General features: G+C 51.2%; 1 protein-coding gene across 4 annotated transcripts in view; it reads left to right on the top strand.

Moving 5' to 3' along the window:
- Positions 1-26,500, top strand: part of HLTF (helicase like transcription factor) — a 274,018-nt gene that overhangs the window by 126,896 nt on the left and 120,622 nt on the right. For all 4 annotated transcript variants that reach the window (XR_012751708.1, XM_075340799.1, XM_075340800.1 and 1 more), the window contains exons 7-9: positions 3,289-3,480; positions 6,857-6,946; positions 7,052-7,103. Coding sequence is in view for 3 of the 4 variants with exons in the window: in XM_075340799.1 (XP_075196914.1) it covers positions 3,289-3,480; positions 6,857-6,946; positions 7,052-7,103 (334 nt within the window). In the remaining variant the exon portion in view is untranslated. The remainder of the gene's footprint in view (positions 1-3,288; positions 3,481-6,856; positions 6,947-7,051; positions 7,104-26,500) is intronic.

Raw genomic sequence — 26,500 nt, 5'->3', positions numbered from 1 at the left:
GGGGGGAGATGTCAGAGGAAGTAAGAACGGTTAGCCACAAACACAGCGTGGACTTGGTCCGCATGGCTGCGCAAGACACATGAGTGCCTTCTTGCTGCACTACCTCCAACATGACCCTCGTATTGTCAAAATTAGAAGTGATTATGACTACTGGCTTGCCACACTATTAGATCCCCGGTACAAGTCCAAATTTTGTGACATAATTCCAGCCATAGAAAGGGACGCACGTATGCAGGAGTATCAGCAGAAGCTGTTACTCGATCTTAGCTCGGCTTTTCCACCAAACAACCGTGCAGTTGCAGGTAGTGAATCTCCCAGTTGTAACTTGACAAACATGGGACGGTCTCGTCATCTTCAACAGTCTACCCGTACCAGTAGCACCGTATCTGGTGCTGGTAACAGCAATTTTATTGAATCTTTTCATAATTTTTTTAGACCCTCCTTTGCAAGGCCACCAGAGACAACAAGTCTGACACATAGTCAACGGCTGGAGAGGATGATACAGGAGTATCTCCAAATGAACATCGATGCCATGACTTTGCAAATGGAGCCTTGCTCATTTTGGGCTTCAAATCTTGAAAAATGGCCAGAGCTCTCCACTTACGCCTTGGAGATTTTGTCGTGTCCAGCTGCCAGCGTTGTCTCTGAACGTGTCTTCAGTGCTGCAGGGTGTGTGCTGACAGATAAGCGCACGCGTCTGTCCAGTGACAATGTGGACAGACTGACGTTCATCAAAATGAACAAGTCATGGATCCACAAGGAATTTACTACCCCTGTGCTATCCTGGGGAGAGTAAATGCTTGTGGATTTGGAATGTGCTTGATGCAAATCTAGCTGTGAATTGTACAACTAGGGCACAAGTGCTGCCACTGATTGGGTGTCTGTGTGGCCCAATTTTTGGAAAAAAGAGAGACTCCGCTTGGAGTAACCCTTGCTGTGTTTTTAAAAATGATCCAAGATGCACAGCGCTGGGATCAGGAAAGACTTTGCTACCTACCCCGGTGTCATCCTGGGGATGGCGTATTTTTGAATGTGCTTAATGCAAATCTAGCTGTGAAGTGTACAACTGGGGCACAAGTGCTGCCACTGAAGGGGTGGGTGTGTGTGTGGCCCAATTTTTGGAAAAAAGGGAGACTCCGCTTGGAGTCACCTTGCGGTGTTTTACATGATTTTAGAAGGGCGTGCCATGCCTATATCTGTGTCTCCTCCTCTTTTTCCTTGTCCAGCTCTTTTGTTTTTGCATGAGTATATGTCCTTGTCACTTTCCCATGTGTGTTTGTGTTGTGTTGTGAGTTGTTTGTCACCTTTTGGACACCTTTTGAGGGTGTTTTCTAGGTGTTTTTATGTGTTTTGTGATTGCCTCCCATTGTTTCCTATGTGGTTCGAGTGGTTCGCTGAGCCGGTTCGCTGAACTCGAACGAGACCTCCGTTCGGCGAACCGAACTCGAGCCGAACCGCGACCGGTTCGCTCATCTCTAATAATGACCATCATACTTGTTTAGTATATGTGGGTCACTCCCAAAGCATGAAGTGTAAAGATAGGAGAAAAAAGGAGAATAATGACCCAGATGATGTAAATAAGATGGTACAAAGACATCCTCTTGGTGAAAAAAGTGAAAAAAATCTTTATTAAGAATTTATCTCATAGTTACAAGAGGGAATATAAAAAACACTAAAATTGACAAGGTGACAGGTCCAGAATGAGAGCTCCAGGGAGCACCAAAAGTCAGAGGCTCAGAAGATGGGCAGTTCAAACAGTCATATCATACCCAAAATCTTAGCAAAACAGGCCTTGTGTAAAGTTTTAATCACTCCCACAGTTTGGGAGGTGTGGGGGGGGGGGGTGTTTTACAGCATATAACCAGCCCAGTGGCAAAGCCATATAATATCAGAAAGTGCCATACACCCATTAAGTGATATTCCATAGGCCATATCTTAAAGGGTTAATTCAACTTGCCCATCTTACTGAACCACTGACAGATGGACAAACGCACCCCAACGCGTTTCGTGACCTTCCTCGGGGGGCCGTTGCAACTGTAAACTTTACACAAGGTCTGTTTTGTTAAAATTTTGGGTATGATATGACTATTTGAACTGCCCATCTTCTGAGCCTCTGATGTTTAGTGCTCCCTGGAGCTCTCGTTCTGCACTTGTCACCTTGTCAATTTTAGTGGGTTTTTTTTATATTCCATCTTGTAACTATTTATGAGATAAATTCTTAATAAAGATTTTTTTTCACCAAGAGGATGTCTTTGTACTATCTTATTTACATCATCTGGGTCATTTATTCTCCTTTTTTCTCCTATCTTTACTTTCACACTTGCATTGTTTGGCAGCCGTCGCAATTCGCCGCTTTGGGAAACAGCACAATCTGTTAACGGATTCCGCTGTTTCCCATTGACTTGTATGGAGGACGCATTGCGATTGATGGTCCTGCGTTGTATCCGTCGGGCAGAAAGCACGCAGCATGTAGCGTTTTTCTGCGCTTCCCAGAGCGTCAAACGCAATGTGCTGGATTCCGTCGGCGTCCGTCGTTTTTATAATGGAAGCCTATGGTGGCGGAATCCGTTGGAATACGTCATTTAACAGATTCCTGTGACGGATCCTTCTTTACACAACTGCGCATGCTCAGTTGAGTAAATAGCTGAAATAAAAGCTACAACAGATTCCGTTGTTTTGCAGGATCCATCGCATCCGTTGTGCCACTATATGCAACGCATCCTTTACATCCGTCACACAACGCAATGCGACGGATGCCGCACAACGCAAGTATGAAACTAGCAGTAATGCAGCTCCATGTTCACACATTCATGGCTTCTATATTTTAGCATTATCAGAGTGCAAACTGTCGGGTTTTTTTTTGTATTATATAACCAGGATCTGCCTTTCACAGGTGCTGGGCTGTTAACCTGTTACATGCCTTGTGGGCACACCATTCCACACACCCATTGGTCCACCCCCCCACCTTCCCTCCCACGATATAATTAGCCGCTGGGCTTTCCATCACGGCGCTCCATCGGAGCCCAGCCTGTGTCACGACAGCACATGGATTACACACTGATGCCTCCTGTGTTCTGTCTGTGATTTTCATGGACGATTAGACTTGTATGGGTAATAGTGATCTTTGACTCCAATCAAAAACAAACATGTTTATTTTTGCAGACCACTCTGTTTGCAAGAAACAAACAAAAAACACTGTCATGTGAACTACCCCAAAGACTGAGCACGTGTTTTACAAATGCAGAATGCTTACGCAACCTAATGATATCGCTTTCCTCTTCTGTATAGGCCGTACACACTGCGTTGCTTCCACATCAGAAGCAGGCTTTGGCGTGGATGGTGTCACGAGAGAACAGTACAGAACTGCCACCCTTCTGGGAGCAGAGAAGCCACCTATACTACAACACACTTACTAACTTTGCTGAGAAAGAAAGACCTGAAAGTGTCAAAGGAGGGATTCTGGCAGATGACATGGGCCTGGTCTGTATCTTTTTAGTTCTGCTTATTATGAGTAGTCAGCATAATTTTCAGTCACCTTTGGTGTAAATATCAATGTTAATATGAAAAATATAAATTACATTTTGAAATTGCTGTATTAATGAAACTTGAAGACAAGCTTTTATCTGCATCCCAAACTCCTGCCACTCTTAAGCGGGCTTTACATGCTACGATATATCGAAGGAGATGTCGGTGGGCGTCACGTCGTAAGTGACGCACATCCGGCCTCGTTAGTGATATCGTAGCGTGTGACAGCTATGAACGAGCATCGCTGAAACGTTGCTCGTTTTCTAAAAATTGAACGTCCTGTTGTTCATTGTTCCCGAGGCAGCACACATCGCTCCGTGTGACACCCCGGGAACGATGAACTGTAGCTTACCTGCGTCCCGCCGGCAATGCTGAAGGAAGTAGGTGGGCGGAATGTTTACGTCCCGCTCATCTCCAACCCTCCGCTTCTATTGGCCGCCCGCTGTGTGACGTTGCTGTGACGCCGAACGTCCCTCCCCCTTCAGGAAGTGGATGTTCGCCGCCCACAGCGAGGTCGTTTAGAAGGTAAGTACATGTGACGGGGGGATTAAAGCATTGTGCGACACGGGCAAGAAATTGCCCGTGCTGCACAAATGATGGGGGCGGGTGCGATCGCACAATTAATTGCAACGTGTAAAGCAGCCTTTAGGCTCTGTGCGCACTAGCCGGATTTTCCCGCAGATTTGCTGCATGTTTTGCTGCAGAAAATGTTCTTAACCTTTCTGCAGTGATTCACCAGTAAATCCAATGGGGGAAAAAAAATTGCTGTGCGCACTAGGCTGATTTCGACAGCTGCATGTTTTGCTGCGGGATTCCCGCAGCAAAAACAATTGCATGTCACTCTTCTTTTCCCTAGGTAGCTGCGGGATTTCACTCCATTTACTGTAATGTAATCGTGAAATCCCGCAGGGAATAATGCAGGTAGCAAATTCTGTGCGTTTCATTGTGTTTTCCTGTGTTATTCCCTGCGGGATTTTGCCTTTTTCGGGACTTAATGTTCATCACTGGCCTGCGTTTTGCAGTGAAGTGATGTCATTATGACAGGAAGAGGAAGCGGAGCAGAGAGTAAATACACACAGATCACACTCACACAGACATATAGAATACACATAGAAATCAAACGTACATATTAAAAATAAAAAAACAAAAAATAAAACTTGGGCTCTGCCGTATTTTTACCGTTCAGCCAAGGTAAACACACAGCGGCGGCCCGGTATTCTCAGGCTGGGGAGGGCAATGGCCAGGGTTAATGCCCCCCCTCTCTCGCAGCCGAGAATATCAGCCTGCCGCTGCCCCGGGACTGTCGCATCCATTATGCAACAGTCCCGGAGTGTCCCCAGCTCTTCCAGATTGCCATGATGCGGTGGCAATCAGGGTAATAATGAGTTAATGGCAGCGCATCGCTGCCACTAAGTCCTAACTTAATCATGGCAGCGTCTATGAGACAGCCTACTTGATGGACCCGTAAGTAAAGTGAATAAACATCCTTCATTTTAAATAAAACACAAAAAAAGCTTTCACCTCCTTATTACACCCTCCCCCCCCCCCCCCCCCCCACACACACACACACACCGCTCCGGCGTAATCCACAGACTTCCCACGACGCTTCCATCCAGCCGCAACTGACACATACTCAATGCAGCCTCGTAACGAGACTGCAGAGGTAATTACAGTGGTACTTCGCATAACGAGTAACCCTCTTAACGAGAATTTTGCTTAACAAACAAAGCTTTCTGTAAATTTGTAGCCCGCTTTACGAGAAAGCTTTGCTGTACGAGCCAAATTCTCACCGCACACACTTCCGGTTTCGTCCATCCACCACATTCTGACCCGCACTTGCAGTCCACACAAGCACACACATGTACGCACAAACACACACGCACGCACACACATACAATATTATGCTCACCTTACCTTCCGTTCCACCGCCGGTCTCATGGTTCTTGTAGTTCCCGGGTACATCGCGACGTCCTCGCGGCGAACTACAAGACCCAGGAGGCATGCGATGGAACGGAAGGTAAGGTGAGCATATAATATAACATATGTTTACCTTTCGTTTCATCGCTGGCCTCCTGGGTGCTGTAGTGCGCCGCACCAGTCCACGCTGTGTATCTGCATCCATAGCGACAAGGGAGGAACTTCCTGTCATCGCTAATGAAAGGCAGAGCACTGGCAAATCAGAGGCAAGCGACTCTGCCTTTGACATCAGCGCCCTGGCCGGGAACTTCCTGCCTCGTCGTTATGGTAATGCGTTACACAGCCCGACCCCGTACCAGAGAACAGCAAGTCCCAGCAGACCGGCGATGGAACGGAAGGTAAGGTGAGCATATAATGTGTGTTTGTGTTTGTGTGTGTGTGTGTGTGTGTGTGTGTGTGTGTGTGTGTGTGTGTGGAATGACAGAATAGGGGACCAGGATGGGACAGAAGTTAGAAGTTGTGGAACGGATCGTCAGCATTGCACTGATTTCCTATGGGAAATCTTGCTCTGCTGAACGAGTAACTTGATTAACAAGCACAGTCCCAGAACGGATTGTTCTCGTTAACCTGTACAGTGGTACCTTGCTTATTTCTCACGGTTGGTAATGTGAACACATTACCGCTCGCGAGAACTGCAGTGTGTCCTCACAGGGACTCTGATTGATCTGTCCTCTATCGATAATCTATTGATTATCTATCTATCCATTATCTATTTGTTTATCTGTCTATCTATCTATTGATTATCTATCTATCCATCCATTATCTCTCTATCTATCTATATCAGAAGGAAATGTTTGTTTGTTTTTTGTTTTTTTTCAATGTGCTTTATTGCATTGAATGCATTAAAACACATGTACCAACCCGCAGAAAAACAGCACCGAAGCCGCACCAAAACGAATGCAGATTTTGCTGCAGTTTGTTTTTTTTGCATTATTTTTCTTTTCCCCCGCGGGTGCGGAATTCTTTCAGAGCCTGCGGAATTTTAAGAAAATTCCATTTTCCAGTGCGCACAGGGCCTTACTCTCTCCTTTGTTAGTATGTGCCCACATATTGCAGAGGCTGCTGTAATCCCAGGACCTTTATTACCCCTGTACAGCACGCATTGCTCTGTCTAAGCATGGTAACATAGTCACCCAGAGAATGATCTGCTTTGTGGAATTGGATGAACTGCTGTGCGCAGAAGTGGTACAACGCTGTCATTGTAACAATTAGTGATTCATCCTCGTGGGCTTAAAAAGATGCAACAACGAAATGAATAATTATAATGTACTTAGAGGGTAAACGTTTCAGTGTGGGTGCTTGTTTTTAATTTTTTTTTTTTTTTTTTCTTTTCTTCATTCTTTGCTTTCTACAGGGAAAAACTTTGGCAGTCATCGCATTAATTCTCACAAACTTTCATTATGGAAAACCTTTGCCAACTGTGAAACTCCAATCTGGAGAACAGGTAACATTTGCGTTCTTTTTATGCAAGCGGTATGGCTATGTCTTTTGACAAGTAATGGTGGAAGGTGTTACATTTTTTTTTATTTTTATTTTTTTTACAATCAAGACAACTAAATCTGACAAAGCAAGAAGCAGAAAGTCACAGGAAGAGTGCGGGGGTAAGTTTATCAAGGTATAGGTGTTTGCTTTGTTGTTTTTTTTTTGTGTGTGTACGTGTACTAAAGTTAAAATGTAGTATTTACCACTGTATTACAAATCCTCAGTTATATGTTCTTATGTTAGTAGAGAGCAATCTAGACAATATGTATTTCTTCGGCGCTCCATTGGGAGACCCAGACGATTGGGTGTATAGCACTGCCTCCGGAGGCCACACAAAGCAATTACACTAAAAAGTGTAAGGCCCCTCCCCTTCTGGCTATACACCCCCAGTGGGATCACTGGCTCACCAGTTTTCAAGCTTTGTGCGAAGGAGGCACACATCCATGCATAAGCTCCACTGTTTAGTCAGCAGTAGCTGCTGACTATGTCGGATGGAAGAAAAGAGGGCCCATACTAGGGCCCCCAGCATGCTCCCTTCTCACCCCACTTGCGGTTTGTAAGGTTGAGGTACCTATTGCTGGTACGGAGGCTGGAGCCCACATGCTGTTTTCCTTCCCCATCCCCCTGAGGGGCTCTGAGGAAGTGGGATCTTTCCGGCCACCAAGCCCTGAGGCCGGGCTCCATCCACAGACCCATAGAACCTGCTGGATGTGGAGCGGGAGTGCCGTTCAGGGACAAGGCCCTGCAACTTTCAGGTACTCTGTGTCCCCGTATGGCAGGCCACGCACACTCCAGGCTTGCTGGGTGTGCTAGTGCGCCGGGGACTGTAGCGCTGTGCGCTGGGCTTATAGTCCCTGCAGATTACTGGGGGACTTTACGTGTGGGGACCGCCGCGCCGACCGCCCCTGGAGCGGCGGCGCAGCTGCGACTTGTAGTGCGCCGGGGACGCGCCGACCGCGCTTTTACGGCGGCGGCGCTTCTAACTTTAGTCCCCGGCTTTTGCGGCCTAGCGCCGCTTCGTTCCCGCCCCCACCCTGTCACTCAGGGAAAGGGAGAGACGCTGTTCTATAGCAGCGCCGAGGGCTGGAGCCTTATTTGCATTCTCCAGCCCCCTTTACTAGACACAGTGGGCGCCGGGTTCCCGCTCTTGTCTCGGGCACGCCCTCGGCCCGCCCCTCTCCTCTGGACGCCGGCAGCCATTCCGGCACGCAGAGCGGGAAAACGGAGACACTGAGCTACCAGCACAGGATTCCGGCGCCACACACCCGCTTTTGTGCGGGCGGTAAGCGGCAACTAAAGTGCTGACCCACTAATGCCGAAGTGTCCTGTTGTACTTTTGTACGGTCGCTATTCAGGATGCAGACCTAGAAACAGCAGCAAAAGATCAGGGGTGCTAAAGCACAGACTCTATATGCTGCTTGTCTTACATGTGCTGCAGTGTCATGTGTCCTTTATGCTTGTATGTTTTACATTGCACTGTAAGGGCTATTCTTGGCTGTCTACCCGCCTAGATGGCTAGACAGCGGCAGCAAACAGCAATGGTGCTAAGGCACAAGCTTTCAATGCTGCTTGGATTGCATGTACTGCAGAGTTTATTTTCATGCTTGTACATTCACTGCATGTCGCTATTCTTGGCTAATGCTCCTTGATGACTAGACAACAGCAGCAAAAAAGCAAGGGTGCTAAGGCACAAGCTTTCAATGCTGCTTGGATTGCATGTGCTGCAGTGGTTATTTTCATGCTTGTATGCTATACATTCACTGTATGTCGCTTTTCCTGGCTAATGCTCCTGAATAACTAGACAACGGCAGCAGAAAAGCAAAGGCTTTCTATGCTCCTTGTACTGCATGTGCTGAAGTGTTTATTGTACTTCATGCTTGTATGCTATACATTGCACTGTACGGTCGCTATTCTTGGCTAATGCTCCTAGATGGCTAGACAGCAACAGCAAAAAAAAAAAAAAAGCATGGGTGCCAAGGCACAGGCTTTCTATGCTGCTTGTACTGCATGCGACTGTTCCAGGACCCCCAGTGTGTGCAATTACTCAACGGGGTCAAGGGACGGAGTTGCAGTTTCCGCTGATATATTGTCTGTGGCTAGGACTAACATCTTACAGACTTTGCAGTCCAGACAGACCTTGGGCAATGTTGATTCAATGCCCCTGGCCACCCTGATTTCGAAACAAATCATGGCTCCAGGAGGGTCCCATGCATCCCAGGGTGCAGGCTCTGACACGGACGACAGTCCCAGACGGCCTAAGCGAGCTCCCTAAGAACGGCCCTCGACTTCATCACAGTACTCTCTGTATGATGAGGCAGACGTAGCTGTTCAGGACTCTGATCCTGAGACCGCTCTCAATCCGGATACACCGGATGGTGACGCTATAGTGAATAATCTTATAGCGTCCATCAATGGAAGGTTGGGTATTTCTCCCTCAACTCCTCCAGTGGAGGGGTCAGCTTCACAGCAGAAGAAATCCCTATTTCGGTATCTCAAGCGTATATTGAGTACTTTTCTGGTCACTCTGACTCCAGAGAAGCAGTCCAGGAACACCACGCTTATCCCGATAAGCGTTTCTCCAACCGTATTGAAGATACGCGTTGTCTCTTCCCCCCTGACGTGCTCAAGCGCTCCAAGGGTGGATCCCCCAATCTCCAGGCTTGCGGCTAGATCTATAGTTGCAGTGGAAGATGGGACTTCACTTAAAGATGCCATTGACAGACAGCCCTATCGGCGGGTCGGTTGCCCCGGCATTCGCAGCCATAGAGGCACTCCAAGCTATTTCAGCTAGTATTGCGCAGAGGGACGCGGTCACATGTACATCTTGGCCGCAGTAGCGTCCTTCACCTCGCAATGTCGGCATTGCGACTCAAGCTGTTTATGCTGTCCTGGACTCTACGAGCCGTACGTCAGTGGCGTCCGCCAACTCCGTGTTGTTACGCTCCTAGTGTTAAGGGATTGGAGCAGATGCTGCTTCCACAAAAGTGCTTAACCAGATTGCCTTTATCTGGTGACAGACTGTTTCGTGAGCGGTTGGATTAAATCATTCAACTGTCCAAGGGTACGGATTCTTCCTTACCCCAGCTATCAAACAAGACCCATCAGGAGAAGGGACAGTCGAGGTTTCGGTCCTTCCCAGGCTCGGGCACGTCCCAATTGCCCTCGTCCAACAGGACTCAAAAGGCTCAGAGGGGCGCAGGTTCCTGGCGGGCTCAATCACGCCCGGAGAAGGCAGCCGGAGGAACCGCTACCAAGGCGGTTTCCTCATGACTTTCAGCCCTCTCTCTCCGCGTCCGCGGTCGGTGGCAGACTCCCCCGCTTTAGCGACATTTAACTGCCACAGGTCAATGGCCGGTGGGTGAGAGACAGTTTGTCGCAAAAACTTCCTCACCGGCCGAGCCGAGGCTCTTCTGCAGGCAGTAGGAGTCGTAATCCCGGTTCCTCCTCAGGAACAAGAGACACTTTTTACTCCGATCTGGTCGGGGTGACAAAATAGGACGACTCCTTCCGTTCCGTTCTGGACCTTAAACTGCTCAACAAGCACGTGAAAACCAGGCGGTTCCGGATGGAATCCCTCCGCTCCGTCATTGCCTCAATGTCTCAAGGAGATTTCCTAGCATCAATAGACATCAGGATGCTTATCTCCACGTGCCGATTGCTCCAGAGCACCGGCGTTTGCTACGATTCGTTATTGAAGACGAGCATCTTCGGTTCGTAGCCCTACCCTTCGGTCTGGCAACAGCCCCACGGGTTTTCACCAAGTTCATGGCAGCAGTGGGACCACTCCCGCACTCTCAGGGTCACCCTGTGATCCCTTACTTAGACCATCTACTTGTCAAGGCACTCTTTTAAGAGGCATGCCAACACAGCCTGAACATGGCGCTGGAGACTTCCCAGAGTTTCGGGTGGGTCCTCAACTTTTCAAAGTTAAACCCAATCGCTGGCATATCTTAGCTTGGGGTTTCACACACTCTCAGCGATGGTGAAGCTTCCACTGGACAGACAGCGGTCACTACAGACGGGGGTGCAGTCTCTCCTTCAAGGAGACACCTCATCCAGAGGCAGTCCCTTTCACGCAGTTTCATCTGCGTCCACTTCAATAGAACATTCTTCGCTAATGGGAGGGGAAGTCGATGTCCCTACACAGGAACGTCCCCCTTTCTCAGACGATCAAGGACTCTCTTCAGAGGAGTCCACTCTTCAGATCAATTGTCTGGAGCTCTGGGCAGTGCATATGGCCCTGCAAGACGTCCTGCAGTGGCTGGAAGGCAAACAGATCCGAATTCAGTCGGACAATCCACAGCGGTGGCATACATCAACCACCAAGGCGGACTACGCAGTCGGCGAGCCTCCCAGGAAGTCCGCCGGATTCTGCTAGGGGTGGAAGACAGAGCATACACCATATCCGCAGTTCACATCCCGGGCGTAGAAAACTGGGAAGCAGACTTCCTCAGTCACCAGGGCGTGGACGCAGGAGAATGGTCTCTGCACCCGGACGGGTTTCACGAATCGGCACAACAGCAAGGTCCCGGTTTTCATGACGATCAAAGAGCTCTGGCGACAGGCATCTCACGGTCGGTCAACCGTGGGCACTACCAGACCGGCCAGACTTGCTGTCCCAAGGGCCGTTTTTCCATCTGAATTCTACGGCCCTGAACCTACTGTGTGGCCATTGCGTCCTAGATCCTAGTGTCCTCAGGATTATCCCACGGGGTCGTTGCCACCATGAGACAGGCTATGAAGCCCACGTCTGCTAAGATCTACCACGGAAGTGGAAGATTTTCTTTTACTGGTGCTCTGTACAAGGAGTGTCCCCCTGGCCATTGGCATTGCCTACTTTTCTTTCCTTCCTGCAATCTGGGTTGGAAAAGGGGCTTGTCGCTCGGCTCCCTTAAAGGGCAAGTCTCGGCGCTATTGGTGTTTTTTCAGAAGCGTCTAGCACGACGTCCGCAGGTACGCACGTTCCTGCAGGGGGTTTGGTCATATCGTCCCCCCGTACGAGCGGCCGTTAGATCCATGGGATCTGAACAGGGTACTAGTTGCTCTCCAGAAGCCGCCTTTCGAGTCTCTGACGGATGTTTCACTCTCTCGACTATCACGGAAAGTGGCCTTTCTGGTAGCGATCACGTCTCTTCGGAGAGTGTCTGAGCTAGCAGCGCTGTCATCCAAGGCTCCCTTCCTGGTGGTCCACCAGGACAAGGTAGTGCTGCGCCCCATTCAGGAGTTTCTCCCTAAGGTAGTATCCTCGTTTCATATTAATCAGGATATTTCCTTACCTTCTTTTTGTCCTCATCCGGTTCACCGGTATGAAAAGGATTTACATTTGTTAGATCTGGTGAGAGCACTAAGAATCTACATTTCCCGCACGGCGCCCCTGCGCCGCTCTGATGCACTCTTTGTCCTTGTCGCTGGCCAGCGCAAGGGGTCGCAGGCTTCCAAAGCCACCCTGGCTCGATGGATCAAAGAACCAATTCTTGAAGCCTACCGTTCTGCTGGGCTTCCGGTTCCATCAGGGCTGAAGGCCCATTCTACCAGAGCCGTGGGTGCGTCCTGGGCATTACGACACCAGGCTACGGCTCAACAGGTGTGCCAGGCAGCTACCTGGTCGAGTCTGCACACTTTCACCAAACATTATCAGGTGCATACCTATGCTTCGGCGGACGCCAGCCTAGGTAGAAGAGTCCTGCAGGCGGCAGTTGCCTCCCCGTAGGGGAGGGCTGTCTTTGCAGCTCTAACATGAGGTATTTCTTTACCCACCCAGGGACAGCTTTTGGACGTCCCAATCGTCTGGGTCTCCCAATGGAGCGCCGAAGAAGAAGGGAATTTTGTTACTTACCGTAAATTCCTTTTCTTCTAGCTCCTATTGGGAGACCCAGCACCCGCCCTGTTGTCCTTCGGGATTTTTGGTGGTTTTTCGGGTACACATGTTGTTCATGTTGAATGGTTTTTCAGTTCTCCGACGTTACTTCGGAGTGAATTTGTTTAAACCAGTTATTGGCTTTCCTCCTTCTTGCTTTTGCACTAAAACTGGTGAGCCAGTGATCCCACTGGGGGTGTATAGCCAGAAGGGGAGGGGCCTTACACTTTTTAGTGTAATTGCTTTGTGTGGCCTCCGGAGGCAGTGCTATACACCCAATCGTCTGGGTCTCCCAATAGGAGCTAGAAGAAAAGGAATTTACGGTAAGTAACAAAATTCCCTTCTTTACAATACAAACTATAAGGCCCTGTGCCCACGGGAGCTTGCTTCTGTGGATTTTGCCGCGGAAAACCTGCGCATTTATCTGGATTTTCCAGATAAATCCGCAGGTTTAAGCATGTACAGACACTCCCCATATTTATCCTATGGGACATGGGGAGTGCTGTGTCCACGCTGCGGAATGTGCGGTTGCGGAATATGCTGCGGATGTCCCGCAGCCGCACATAACTGCATATCAATTATTCCTGCGGCATTACCTGCGGAAATCCCCTGCTTGGTCCCATACTTACCTGCCTTGATAGCAGACACGCGGTCATTTTCCCTCGGTGCACAGGAGCAGGAAGGAGGAGGTGGGCGGGGCCTGCACAAGCTCCGGTCATGTGACAGCCGGAGCTAGTTCAGGCCCGCCCACCTTCTCCTTCACAGTGTAAACACAACCAGAGACTGGGAGAAGTGCTGTGTGATGGAGGTATGAATGCCCCGATCACTCAGCACTTGTTCTGCATTGAGGATGCAGTGCCGAAGCCATGGTACTGTATTCTCAATGCAGAACGACCGCAGCATATCCGCAGGACATTCCGGAAATAAACCGCAGCATGGAAACAGATAAAGTTGTGCTGCGGTTTTCTGGGAGATCATGCGGAATGTCCTGCGGATATAACCACAGGACACTTTCCCCCGTGGGCACATAGCCTAAGGATTGGTGAGAAAAGCAGCATAGTGGCTCAGTGGTTAGCACCGTTGCATTGCAGTGTTGTGGCCTTGGATTAAATTGCACCAAGGACAAATCTGCAAGGAGTGTGTATATTGTCCCCGTGTTTGTGTGGGTTTCCTCCGGGTTCTCAGGTTTCATCCCACACTACAAAGACATACAGATAAAAAAGTTAGATTGTGAGCCCCAATGGGGACAGTGAGAATGTCAGTCAAGTGCTGTGGAATATGATGGCACTATATGAGTAAAATAGTCCATTTTTATGCTGGAGGATGAGTGATATGTATGAAATATAACTAGGCAAGGAAAGGGAATTACTTTCCAACCAACTCAACCCCAATGATAATTCATTTTCTAGAGGCCCTCCTCGAAAATGTAAAACTGCAGCCTTATTAGGTTGTAAGTGCAGCAAGTCCACTGCTGACATGCACAAGTTTCGCAGGATTTATTGAAGTGAATCTGTCACCAGCTTTTCTTTATCGTTCCTTTGGGAGACCCAGACCATGGGTGTTTAGCTTCTGCCTCCGGAGGACACACAAAGTACTACACTTAAAAGTGTAGCTCCTCCCTCTGAGCTTATACACCCCCTGGTGAGCCAGTCCCAGCCAGTTTATCGATTTGTGTTCAGGAGGCATACATCCACACATGCATTCTCATATGATTTTTTGTTTTTTTGGAAAGAGATTAAAGAAATGCGGGTCCACGTCTTGACTCCCGGCATGTCCCTTCTCACCCCACTGTGTCGGCGGTGTTGTTAAGGTTGATTTTCAAGGCTGGAGCCTTCCATGCCGTGCTCCTTCACCATCCCTCCTGGGCTCTGGCTTGAAGTGGGAGCCAGCACGGTCTCCATGCCTGGCAGGAGACCGGTCTCCATCCACAGCCCCTTGAGGATTTTGTTGGACCGGAGCACTCATCCCCAGGGACCTGGCCCTGCGTCTCAGCAGCTAAGTACCTGAGACGTTTACGTATTGGGGGTCCCTGTTATTTATTGTATGGGGAGAGTATGCTGAATGTGTTTATTTTGACATTTCCGGCGGGTTCTCTAGCTTTCACCTGAGAACCGCGCCGATGGTGCCTGCGCGTCAGCCTCGCCGCTTAAATTTAGGCCCCGGCTTTGCCGGAGGCCTAGTTTCTGTTAACATTCCCTCGCATGACACACATGCAAGAGGGACAGGCACGGCTCCTCCCGGCGGCCGTTCTGCACAGGGGAGGGACACTCCCCACTGCTGGGGCGTGTCTCCTCTCCTGCAGGTCTATGGCCCTCCAGTTCCCGCTCCCCTACAGGAACGCCCCCTAGTCCCGCCCCCTCTCTTCGCTCCGGCGGCCATTTCTCAGGCAGAGTTCACTGTGCGCTGGGCCTGTCTGCACTCTGCATCCCTGCTGAGGTGCTGTGCATTGGGGGTCCGGGCTTCGGGATCTGGAGGGCACACAAAACCGCTTCCAGCGGTCTGGTAAGCCACAGCCGGTCTCCGGTTGTGTACCTCTGTATATTCTCCCTGGGGTTCATTCTCTTGCAAAGCCCCCACTCCAGCAGCATGTCTCACACAAGGAGCAAGGCTCCAAAGCTTTATTCTGTATGCACTGCATGTAAGCTCCTGCTGCCTGAGCCGAGCACCTGTCCACATTGTGATGTTTGCTCTAACTTGGCGGTGCCACAGCCTGGAGTCTCACCCCCAGTGGTCTCTCAAGCTGCTTCTGCACCTGTGGCTGAACCCCTGGCCTGGGTAGAGTCCTTTTCTAGGTCCATATCCCAGTCATTTGCTGAGTCCATGGGACTTTTGTCCAGGACTTTGATGAATATGCATCAGCCCTCCTCACAGGGTGCCTCTAATACTCTTGCCAGAGGATCCCTATCCTCTAACCTCCGTCCATCAGAGCTCACAGAGGATTCATCATCAGGTCCCAGACCCCGTCCTTCTAAGAAAAGTCGCAGGGTTTCCTCCCCCTCCTCATCCCGCGGCTCTGACTCAAGAGCTGACTCTCAAGATGAGGAGGATGCCCTCACGGGGGGCTCGGAGGCTATGTACCCCGTCGATCTCTCCGAGGGTGACTCAGATTTTAGTGACTTGATTGCTTCTATTAATTCTGTACTGGATCTCAATCCGCCAGTCTCAGAGGAGCAACCCTCTCTGGCAGAAAAGCATCAGTTTACCTTGCCTAAGAGAGTAAAGAGTGTGTTCTTTAACCACTCCAGTTTTCAGACCGCTGTGACCAAACCCAGGGCCTGTCCTGACAAACTCTTTCCAAAGCGTGGTTCTGATGACCGTTTTCCCTTTCCACCTGAGGTGGTCAAGGAGTGGTCGCACTCCCCAAAGGTAGACCCTCCGGTGTCTAGGCTCTCAGCCCGGACCGTGGTGTCGGTGGCTGACGGCACCTCACTTAAGGATTCCACTGACCGTCAGATTGACGTTCTGGCCAAATCTGTGTATGAAGCTGCGGGGGCCGCGTTTTCCCCGACTTTGGCAGCAGTGTGGGCTCTCAAGGCCATCTCTGCTTCCCTAGAGGAGATGCATTCCCTCACCAAGGAATCCTATGCCTGAGATGGTTACCTTAACTGCTCAGGCTTCAGCTTTTTCATCTTATGCCATGTCTGCCATGCTAGAGGCTTCTCACCGCACTGTGGTGGCTTCAGCTAATTCCCTTGTTATCCGCAGGATCTTGTGGCTTCGAGAGTGGAAGGCAGATGCTTCTTCCAAGAAGTTTCTTGCTGGGCTCCCTTTTGCTGGTTCCCGGCTGTTCGGTGAACAGCTGGATGAAATTATTAAGGAAGCTACTGGCGGGAAGAATACTTCCATGCCACAAACCAAGACCAGGAAACCCGCTCAGGGTAGGAATCAATCGAGGTTTCGTTCCTTTCGTTCCTCCAACTGGTCGTCCTCTAAGCCCTCCGCCTCGTCCGCTAACTCAGCTAAGGATCAGAAATCCAACTGGCGCCCAAAAGCGCGTCCGCAGAAGACCGCAGGAGGTTCTGCCACTAAGGCAGCCTCCTCATGACTCTGCCCGCTCCAGCCACGTCCTTAGTCGGTGGCAGGCTCTCCCACTTTGGCGACGCTTGGTTAAAACAAGTCTCCGATCAGTGGGTGAGAGATATCATATCTCACGGCTACAGGATAGAATTCTCTTCCAGCCCGCCAAACAGATTTTTTCTCTCAACTCCCCCCTGCTCCAAGGCCGCCGCCTTCTCACAGACAGTGGCATCTCTGCAGGCAAACGGAGTGATTGTACCAGTTCCCACTCGGGAACGGTTCAGAGGTTTTTACTCAAACCTCTTCCTAGTTCCCAAAAAGGACGGTACCTTCCGGCCCATCCTGGATCTCAAGCTTCTCAACAAGCATGTTCGGGTGTGGCATTTTCGCATGGAGTCTCTGCGATCAGTCATTGCCTTAATGACCCAAGGGGATTTCCTGGCGTCCATCGACATCAGAGAATGCCTATCTACATGTGCCAATCGCAGTTTCACACCAGCGTTGGTTACGTTTTGCCATAGGAGAAGATCATTTCCAATTCGTGGCTCTCCCCTTCGGGTTAGCCACGGCCCCTCGGGTATTCACCAAGGTCATGGCGGCAGTGATTGCGGTCCTGCACCTCCAGGGGTTGGCAGTGCTTCCTTACCTGGACGACCTTCTGGTCAAGGCTCCATCCAGCGCAGACTGTCAGCGGAGTGTCTCGCTCACTCTCGCCACTCTAGCCCAATTCAGGTGGCTTGTCAATCTTCCCAAATCCACTCTGACTCCGACCCAGAGTCTCACGTACCTAGGGATGCAGTTCGAGACTGTGCCGGCACTTGTGAAGTTGCCCTTAATCAAACAGCAGTCTCTCCAGCTAGCGGTGTGCTCTCTGCTGCGGCCCCGCCGTTATACCCTCAGGCGCCTGACGCAGGTGCTGGGTCAAATGGTGGCATCCATGGAGGCTGTTCCCTTTGCCCAGTTCCATCTGCGCCCTCTGCAGCTGGACATTCTCCGCTGTTGGGACAAGCGGCCTTCCTCCTTACAGAGGTTAGTGGCTCTGTCGCCACGGACCAGGAGCTCTCTTCAGTGGTGGCTTCGGCCCCTCTCCCTGTCCCAAGGGCGCTCCTTCCTGGCCCGTCCTGGGTGATTATCACCACGGATGCCAGTCTATCCGGCTGGGGAGCGGTATATCTCCACCACAGAGCACAGGGCACTTGGACTCCGTCCGGCTCAGCCCTTTCAATCAATGTGCTGGAAACCAGAGCCGTGCTTCTAGCTCTCCTAGCTTTTCAAAACCTGTTGGCGGGCAGGCACATTCGAGTCCAGTCAGACAACGCAACAGCAGTTGCCTACATCAATCACCAAGGCGGGACACGCAGCCGCCTGGCAATGATGGAGGTACAACGCATCCTTCAATGGGCGGAGGACTCCAAGTCCACCATATCCGCAGTCCACATCCCAGGCGTGGAAAACTGGGAGGCAGATTATCTCAGCCGTCAATGCGTGGACGGTGGCGAGTGGTCCCTGCACCCGGCAGTGTTTCAGTCAATCTGCCGCAAATGGGGCACTCCGGACGTGGACCTAATGGCATCCCGTCACAACAACAAGGTTCCTGTTTACGTGGCTCGCTCCCACGATCCTCAGGCCTTCGCCGCGGACGCTCTGGTTCAAGACTTGTCCCAGTTTCGTCTGTCCTACGTGTTTCCCCCTCTAGCTCTCTTGCCCAGAGTCCTGCGCAAGATCAGAATGGAGGGCCGTCGAGTCATCCTCATTGCACCGGACTGGCCCAGGCGAGCTTGGTATCCGGACCTGCTCCAACTGTCCGTAGAGATGCCGTGGCATCTTCCGGACCGTCCAGACCTACTCTCGCAAGGTCCGTTTTTCCGCCCGAATTCTGCAGCCCTCAAAATGACGGCGTGGCTCTTGAGTCCTGGATTTTGACGACTTCTGGTATTCCCCCTGAGGTCATCTCTACTATGACTCGGGCCCGTAAGTCTTCCTCCGCCAAGATCTATCACAGGACTTGGAAAATTTTCCTGTCCTGGTGTCGCTCTTCCGGCCATCCTCCTTGGCCATTCTCTTTGCCGACCCTTCTGTCTTTTCTACAGTCCGGTCTGCAGCTAGGACTGTCCCTCAACTCTCTCAAGGGACAAGTCTCTGCTCTGTCAGTTCTGTTCCAGCGGCGTCTCGCCCGGCTGTCTCAGGTCCGCACCTTCATGCAAGGCGCGTCTCGCATCATTCCGCCTTATCGGCGGCCTTTGGATCCCTGGGACCTTAACTTGGTCCTCACGGTATTGCAGAAACCCCCTTTTGAGCCTCTTAGGGAGGTTTCTTTGTATCGGCTTTCTCAGAAAGTGGCCTTTCTAGTTGCCATAACTTCTCTCAGGAGAGTCTCTGATTTGGCTGCGCTCTCCTCGGAGTCACCTTTTTTAGTTTTTCACCAAGACAAGGTGGTTCTCCGTCCGACTCCGGACTTTTTTCCTAAGGTGGTCTCTCCCTTCCACCTTAACCAGGACATTTCCTTACCGTCCTTCTGTCCGGCCTTTGTTCATCGCTTTGAAAAAGCGCTGCATACTCTAGATCTGGTGCGTGCTCTCCAGATTTATGTGTCTTGCACCGCTGCGCTTAGGCGGTGCACCTCTCTTTTTGTGCTAACCACAGGGCGGCGCAAGGGTCTCCCTGCTTCTAAGCCGACCTTGTCCCGTTGGATTAGATCGACCGTTTCGGACGCCTACCAGAGTACTCAGGTGCCTCCCCCGCCGGGGATCAAAGCACACTCGACCAGAGCTGTCGGTGCCTCTTGGGCTTTTAGGCACCAGGCTACGGCTCAACAAGTCTGTCAGGCTGCCACTTGGACTAGCCTGCATACCTTCTCGAAGCACTACCAAGTGCATGCTCATGCTTCGGCAGATGCGAGCTTGGGCAGACGCATCCTTCAGGCGGCTGTCGCCCACTTGTGAAGTTAGGTTCTGCCTACTTCTTAGTTTTTCTGTTTATTTCCCACCCAGGGACTGCTTTGGAACGTCCCATGGTCTGGGTCTCCCAAAGGAACGATAAAGAAAAAGAGAATTTTGTTTACTTACCGTAAATTCTTTTTCTTATAGTTCCGTATTGGGAGACCCAGCTCCCTCCCTGTTGCCCGTTGGCAATTTTCTTGTTCCGTGTGTTATCACCGGCTGTTGTCAGACAGAGTCTCCGGTTGTTCCGGCTCTTGCTCTGTTCTACTTGTGGGTGGCTATTCTCCTTCAGCTTTTGCACTAAACTGGCTGGGACTGGCTCACCAGGGGGTGTATAAGCTCAGAGGGAGGAGCTACACTTTTAGGTGTAGTACTTTGTGTGTCCTCCGGAGGCAGAAGCTAAACACCCATGGTCTGGGTCTCCCAATACGGAACTATAAGAAAAAGAATTTACGGTAAGTAAACAAAATTCTCTTTTTTATGTACCCCATATAAGAGCAGCATAATGTAGGGGCAGAGACTCTGAATCCAGGGATGTGTGCTACAAGAACAAGAAGGGGAGGGATTAAAGCACCACCTGTGAATCTATGGAATTCTGTGCCAGTACTTATGGTTTGCTGTCATTTTGATAAAATCAATGTTTTCTCTGCTACAGATCTAGCAGTTATACAGAACTCATGAATATGCTGGACTACCAAGTAGTCCTCTAATGATTTGCTGCTGATTAATTAGTGATTTTAAAAAAGCTACACTGAGCAGCCCAGTAAGTGACACATTGCTGGAATCAGGATCTCTGCTCCTTCATTATGCTGCTCTCACATTAGGTGGCAAAAACCTGTTGACAGATTCTCTTTATGTTGATCACTAGTGATCTACCTGAAACCCTGCTTCTCTGGTGTGAAAAGTTATTTTGAGTTGACAGACTACTTTTAAATGTAAAAAAGCTATGTATATTATAGACACTTTCCAATTTCTTTCTCCAGTCCTGTGTGTGGTTGTGAGATGGCTGAGCAATGGCCTTCCTCCTCTGCCCTAAATGCTCAGCCCCCCTTCCTCAGCTGGTCACCAGCAGAAAATGAAGTAGATCAGTGAGAAATTAACTCCTATGTTCTACAAGACTCTGAAATGGCCACATATCTGGCAGGGAGGAGCAGGTGGGACCTCCGAGCAAAATGTTATTCTCCCCCTAGATTGCTGCTCTATAACTATAAAAGCTTCATATGAAAAACAACAACTAACCGGGAGCAGGGAAAAGGATAAGTGGTGCCTCACCGGAATCCAAAGGAACATCGGTGCCAGGAACCAGTGGCTGGATACCACGCCTTAGCAATAATGAAAGAGAAAAGAACATTCCAGCACCAGGCATCTCTTCATGATGTGACGCCTGGTGCTGGAATCTTCTTTCCTCTTCCACCTGAAAAAGACCGATCTTAAAAGAAAAACGCTTCTTTTCTCTGACTCCTCATTGGGGGACACAGGACCATGGTTGTTATGCTGCCTATCCATAGGAGGACACTAAGTAGATGCAAAAGCATAGCTCCTCCTTTGCAGTATACACCCCCTGGCCGGGCCAGGCAAGCTCAGTTTTAGCTTAGTGTCTGTAGGAGGCACTTCCTTTCAAGGTTTGTTATTTTTTGAGGGCGACGGTTTCCTTTTGGGACCGATCTCCAACTACCATCAACGGGCGGGAACGTGAAGCGTTGCCTACATGTACCCCTCCCGCGACGCTGGATCCTGGGCTGGACGACTGGTTCCATAGACACCGATTTTCCAAAGCCCAGGGTAGAGGCCTGTGCCCTATAGCCCAATTCCTCAGCCCCTCTCTGCAGGCTCTGAGATGAAGATGGCATTAATTCCTCAGCCCCTCTCTGCAGGCTCTGAGATGAAGATGGCATTAATTCCTCAGCCCCTCTCTGCAGGCTCTGAGATGAAGATGGCACTAAGGCTATGTGCTCACGTTGCGTACTAGCACTGCAGAAATTTCTGCAGCGATCTGAAGAGCACACGTGCGCTTCAAATCGCTGCAGAAAATGTCCGTAGAGAAAAAAAAAAGCCGATTCCATGCGCTCTGCCTGCAGCTCCTGCCATAGACAGAGCAGGAGCTGCCGGCAAAGCGCACGGAAGAAGTGACATGTCACTTCTTAGAACGCAGCGCTTCGGGCAGCAGCCGAAGCGCTGCGCTCTAAGACGCCACGTGCGCACGGCCCCTGCACAATCTCCATAGACTGTGCAGGGGACGCAGGACGCATGCACTTACGCTGCGCTACAAAGCGCAGCGTAACTGCATGTATTTACGCAACGTGCGCACATAGCCTAATTCCTCAGCCCCTCTCTGCAGGCTCTGAGTTGAATATGACACCGACACAGCAAGCTGGCTCTGCTATTTTCACTGCCTGGAAAGCAGTGTTTTAAGGTGAGATCCCCCCTGACTGGTTTCCCCGACAAAGGGAGAAAAGACACTGCAGGGAAGGCTTCCAGGGCATTTACAGTATTTATTATGTGCAAGGAGCAAGGATCCTGCACACAGTGTTAACTTTCTCTAGCTTGCTGGCTGGAGGAGGGGGAAGTTCTGCTGTTTGCAGAAAGTCTTGCAGATAATTTCCTGGTGGCAGGGGGAGGACCCAGGGCTCAGGGACTCACCTGTGTATTATCTGCTCTGTTTATTTGCTCCAGCAAAAGTCAGCTGATAACCACCGCTGACAAGCTGTGTGCTGACTGTAGGGAGAGGGAGGAAAACTCCGAAGCTCCCTTCCTGCCGTTTTTTACTACCCACAGCAGGGGGGGGCACACTGACTCATCTTCCTGCTCTTTTAGCGCTAAGCCCTGCCCACCCACGGCCGTGATAAGCCCCACCCCCCCAGGGAAGCGTGCGAGATCTTCATAGAGCTTAAGCCTTCCTGAGGACAGGGCCATCGGCTGATTCTGGTGAGGTGCTTGCTATCAATTGTAGCTCTGCTGAGCATTGCTTCCCCTCCTGGCATACTCCTATTAGGAACATGCAGAAATCTAAGGGCACTAAGAGTACTAAGGCCCACATAGTCTATTACTCAGCCTGCACTGCCTGCCACGCTGAGCTACCACGTAAACACACCTCTTCTCTCTGTGAGTCCTGTGCCCCTATAGCCCCCCAAGACCTCCCTGCCACCACCGCCGCAACCGGCAGCCCAGAGCCTAGGGCACCCAGCCCACCGGAATGGGCACAGTTTCTATCCCAATCCATGGAAAAACTGTCACAGAACCTGGTTCTGGCTATGCAATGTCGTCCTCCACACCCTTCTGGGTCCCTGGACAGAACGCAGCCTGAGGATACCCCTATGGAGGATCCTTCTGAGGTAATCCGGGCACATGCTTCACCGGTTGTAGGGATCAGGAAAAGGGCACACGGCCGGGTGTCTCCAGCGGGCTCTCCCTCGGGAGCACACAGGGCAGGCTCTCCCACACGCTCCACGGCTTCTGAAGAGCTGGAGGAGGGAGAATGCTGTTTGTACCAGGAGGATTCCTTGGTTTCATCACCCCCAGATGATCAAACTGCAATAGACTCCCTTATAGCAGCAATCAACCAAACGCTGCATGTGGATGATCCCCCATCCACTACCACTGACCATGCGGTCTCCTTTAAAAGAGCAAGGAAACCCCAAAAGGTTTTCGCTGATCACCCAGAGTTTCGGGATATCCTCACAAAGCAAAGGAGAAGCCTGACAGGCGCTTCGGTAAGGCTAAGTTCACATTTCCGCTAAAATCTATCAGTCACAATCCGCTGCTCTTGTAAACAACGGAATCCGTTTAGCGGATTCCGCTGCTCCCACAGACTTGTATGAGCAGCGGATTGTGACTGATGATGCTGCGTTGCACCCTCCGCCCGACTGATCAGTCGTGGAACGACTGACCGCCGGGCGGGGGGAACGCAGCATGTAACGTTTTTTGAGCAGCGAGATCCGTCGGATTTCGCTGCGCATGCTCTCTGGCTCCCTGCACACGTCACCAGCTTTGGTTGGTTACCCGATATTTACCCTGGTTACGGTGCAAGGAGCCAGCGCTAAGCGGTGTAGGCCCGTAACCAAGGTAAATATCGGGTAACCAAGGTAAACATCGGGTGCTTTGCTGTTACCCGATATTTAGGCTGGTTACGTGTGCAGGGAGGCCGACACTTCCCCGCTCGGCCCCGCCCCCTCCCGCGCTCCGCACATGTATGTACACACACACACCTGTCCCCAGCCATGCAGACAAGCACTGCCACTGACACCCTCGTCTGGCCCTGCCCCCCGCTCGGCTCCGCCCCCTCCCGCACTTTGCATGTGCACACACACACACATACATGCATACATGCATACATACATACATACATACATGCACATACACACACTCACTCACACATACTCACCTGTCCCCAGCCATGCAGACCGCAGCACTTCCACTGACATCCTCAGCGCCTGGCCCCGCCCCCCGCTTGGCTCCGCCCCCTCCCGCATTCAGCATGTGTGTGTGTATACACACACACACACACACACACACACACACTCACCTGTCCTGCAGTCCCTGCGGCACTGACGTCCTCAGTGCCACGGCCCCGCTCGGCTCCCCTCCCCCCCGAACTCCGCCCCCCACACACAACGGAATCCGACAAAGAATTCTGTTCTTTGTCATCCGTTGTACAGCGTTGAACAGCGCATCAGTCACATGCGTCAAGCGACGCATGTGACTGATACAAAACAACGGAAATGTGAACTTAGCCTAACCGAAAACTCATGGAGTCCCGGTACCCTTTTGCCTCACCTGCCCCTAAGGGCTGGGCCGATCCGCCCTCGGTCGACCCCCCCCCGGTCTCCAGCCTTACCACAAAGACGCTCCTGTCTTTACCCGATGGTTCTTCCATCAAGGACCTGACAGACAGGTGGAGCATCTCGCCCGCTCTGCTTTTAAAGCCGCGGGTTCCTCCCTCTCGCCCTCCTTTGCCTCTGTGTGGGTCGCAAAGGCGATCTCTGTCTGGGCAGACTCCCTTAACACTTCGCTTGAGGAATCCCAGTTCACTCAGACCTTCACAGAGGTAACAGCTCAAATTGCTGCTGCGGCGGAGTACCTCATCCAGGCCTCCATGGACACTGCTACCTGCGCAGCTTTTGCCGCCTCAAATACCATAGCCATCCGTAGAGCTCTCTGGCTCCGACAATAGCGAGCGGACTCTGCCTCCAAGAAGTCTCTCACGGGCCTTCCTTTTTTTCCAGACCGATTGTTTGGTGAACGTCTGGACAAGCTCATTTCTGACGCCACGGGAGGAAAGAGTACCTCCCTCCCCCAGCTGAAGTCCAGGACGACCTTCACCAGACGTCCTCGTTCCGCTCCTTTCGGAACTCATTTGGTTGGTCGACATCCCGTGCTGTCCCCGCCACCAGCCTCGGACTACGCAGGGACCGACCTTCTCAGCTCTCCTCGAAACCTACTTCGTCATGGCAGCCTAGACCGAAACAGTCCAGGACTAGGGACAGTCGGCCACGACGTTTTCCCCCCGGAAGACACACTCATTGTAGGAGGTCGACTGCGGCTCTTTCAACACATCTGGGCTGCCGCCTCAGACGACAAATGGGTGCGAGACCTTGTGTCTTCCATTTACCACATAGAATTTCGGACCCGACACCCGAGTCGGTTCTTTCTCTCAAACCCCCCAAAGACTCGAAACCGACGCAAAGCTTTTTTTCTCAGCAATCCACTCGCTCCAAACAGCAGGAGTGATAATACCTGTCCCAGACGATGAGAAGTTCGGGGATTTTTATTCCAACCTCTTTGTGGTCCCCAAAAAGGATGGGTCAGTTCGACCCATCCTGGACCTCAAACGCCTAAACAAACATGTGCACATACGGAGATTCAGAATGGAGTCCCTAAGGTCCATCATTGCATCCATGGTCGAAGGGGAATTCCTCGCCTCCATAGACATCAAGGATGCGTACCTGCACATACCCATCTCCCCAGATCACCAAAAGTTCCTCTGCTTCGCCATTCAGGACTCCCACTTTCAATTCGTAGCTCTATCCTTCGGCCTTGCCACCGCACCAAGGGTCTTCACCAAAGTCATGGCGGCCGCCATGAGCGTCCTTCACGCCAGGGGAGTAGTCGTTCTCCCTTACTTGGACGACCTCCTCATCAAGGCCCCCTCCTTCCGCGACTGCTCAACCAGCATACAGATCACTGTGGACACCCTATCCCGCTTAGGGTGGCTAGTGAATCTGGACAAATCGTCCCCGATCCCATCACGATCCATCACCTTCCTGGGCATGTCCCTGGACACCCGTCGGGGCTTGATCCTTCTCCCTTAGGACAAGGCGTTCGCTCTTCAACGAGCGGTACGCTGCCTTCTACGTCCTCCGTCTCGCTCCATTCGATTCAGCATGAAAGTGCTCGGCAGGATGGTGGCGGCTATGGAAGCAGTACCCTTTGCTCAACTGCACCTCCGCCCACTGCAGCTAGTCCTTCTAGCGGCTTGGGACAAGAGCCCCTTCTCCCTGGACAGACATCTTCACCTGACGCCTTCAGTCAGGTATGCACTCCGCTGGTGGCTTCGGTCTTCATCCCTATCGAAGTGGAGATCTTTTCTCCCAGTGAACTGGCTAGTCCTGACCACGGACGCCAGCCTCCTAGGCTGGGGAGCAGTGTACCGGCACCACACTGCTCAAGGACGTTGGACGCCCCAGGAGTCTTTCCTTCCCATCAA

This window comes from Anomaloglossus baeobatrachus, chromosome 3 (genome assembly GCF_048569485.1).
Source record: "Anomaloglossus baeobatrachus isolate aAnoBae1 chromosome 3, aAnoBae1.hap1, whole genome shotgun sequence".
Taxonomy (NCBI): domain Eukaryota; kingdom Metazoa; phylum Chordata; class Amphibia; order Anura; family Aromobatidae; genus Anomaloglossus; species Anomaloglossus baeobatrachus.
This window is presented reverse-complemented; position numbering and strand designations above follow the sequence as displayed.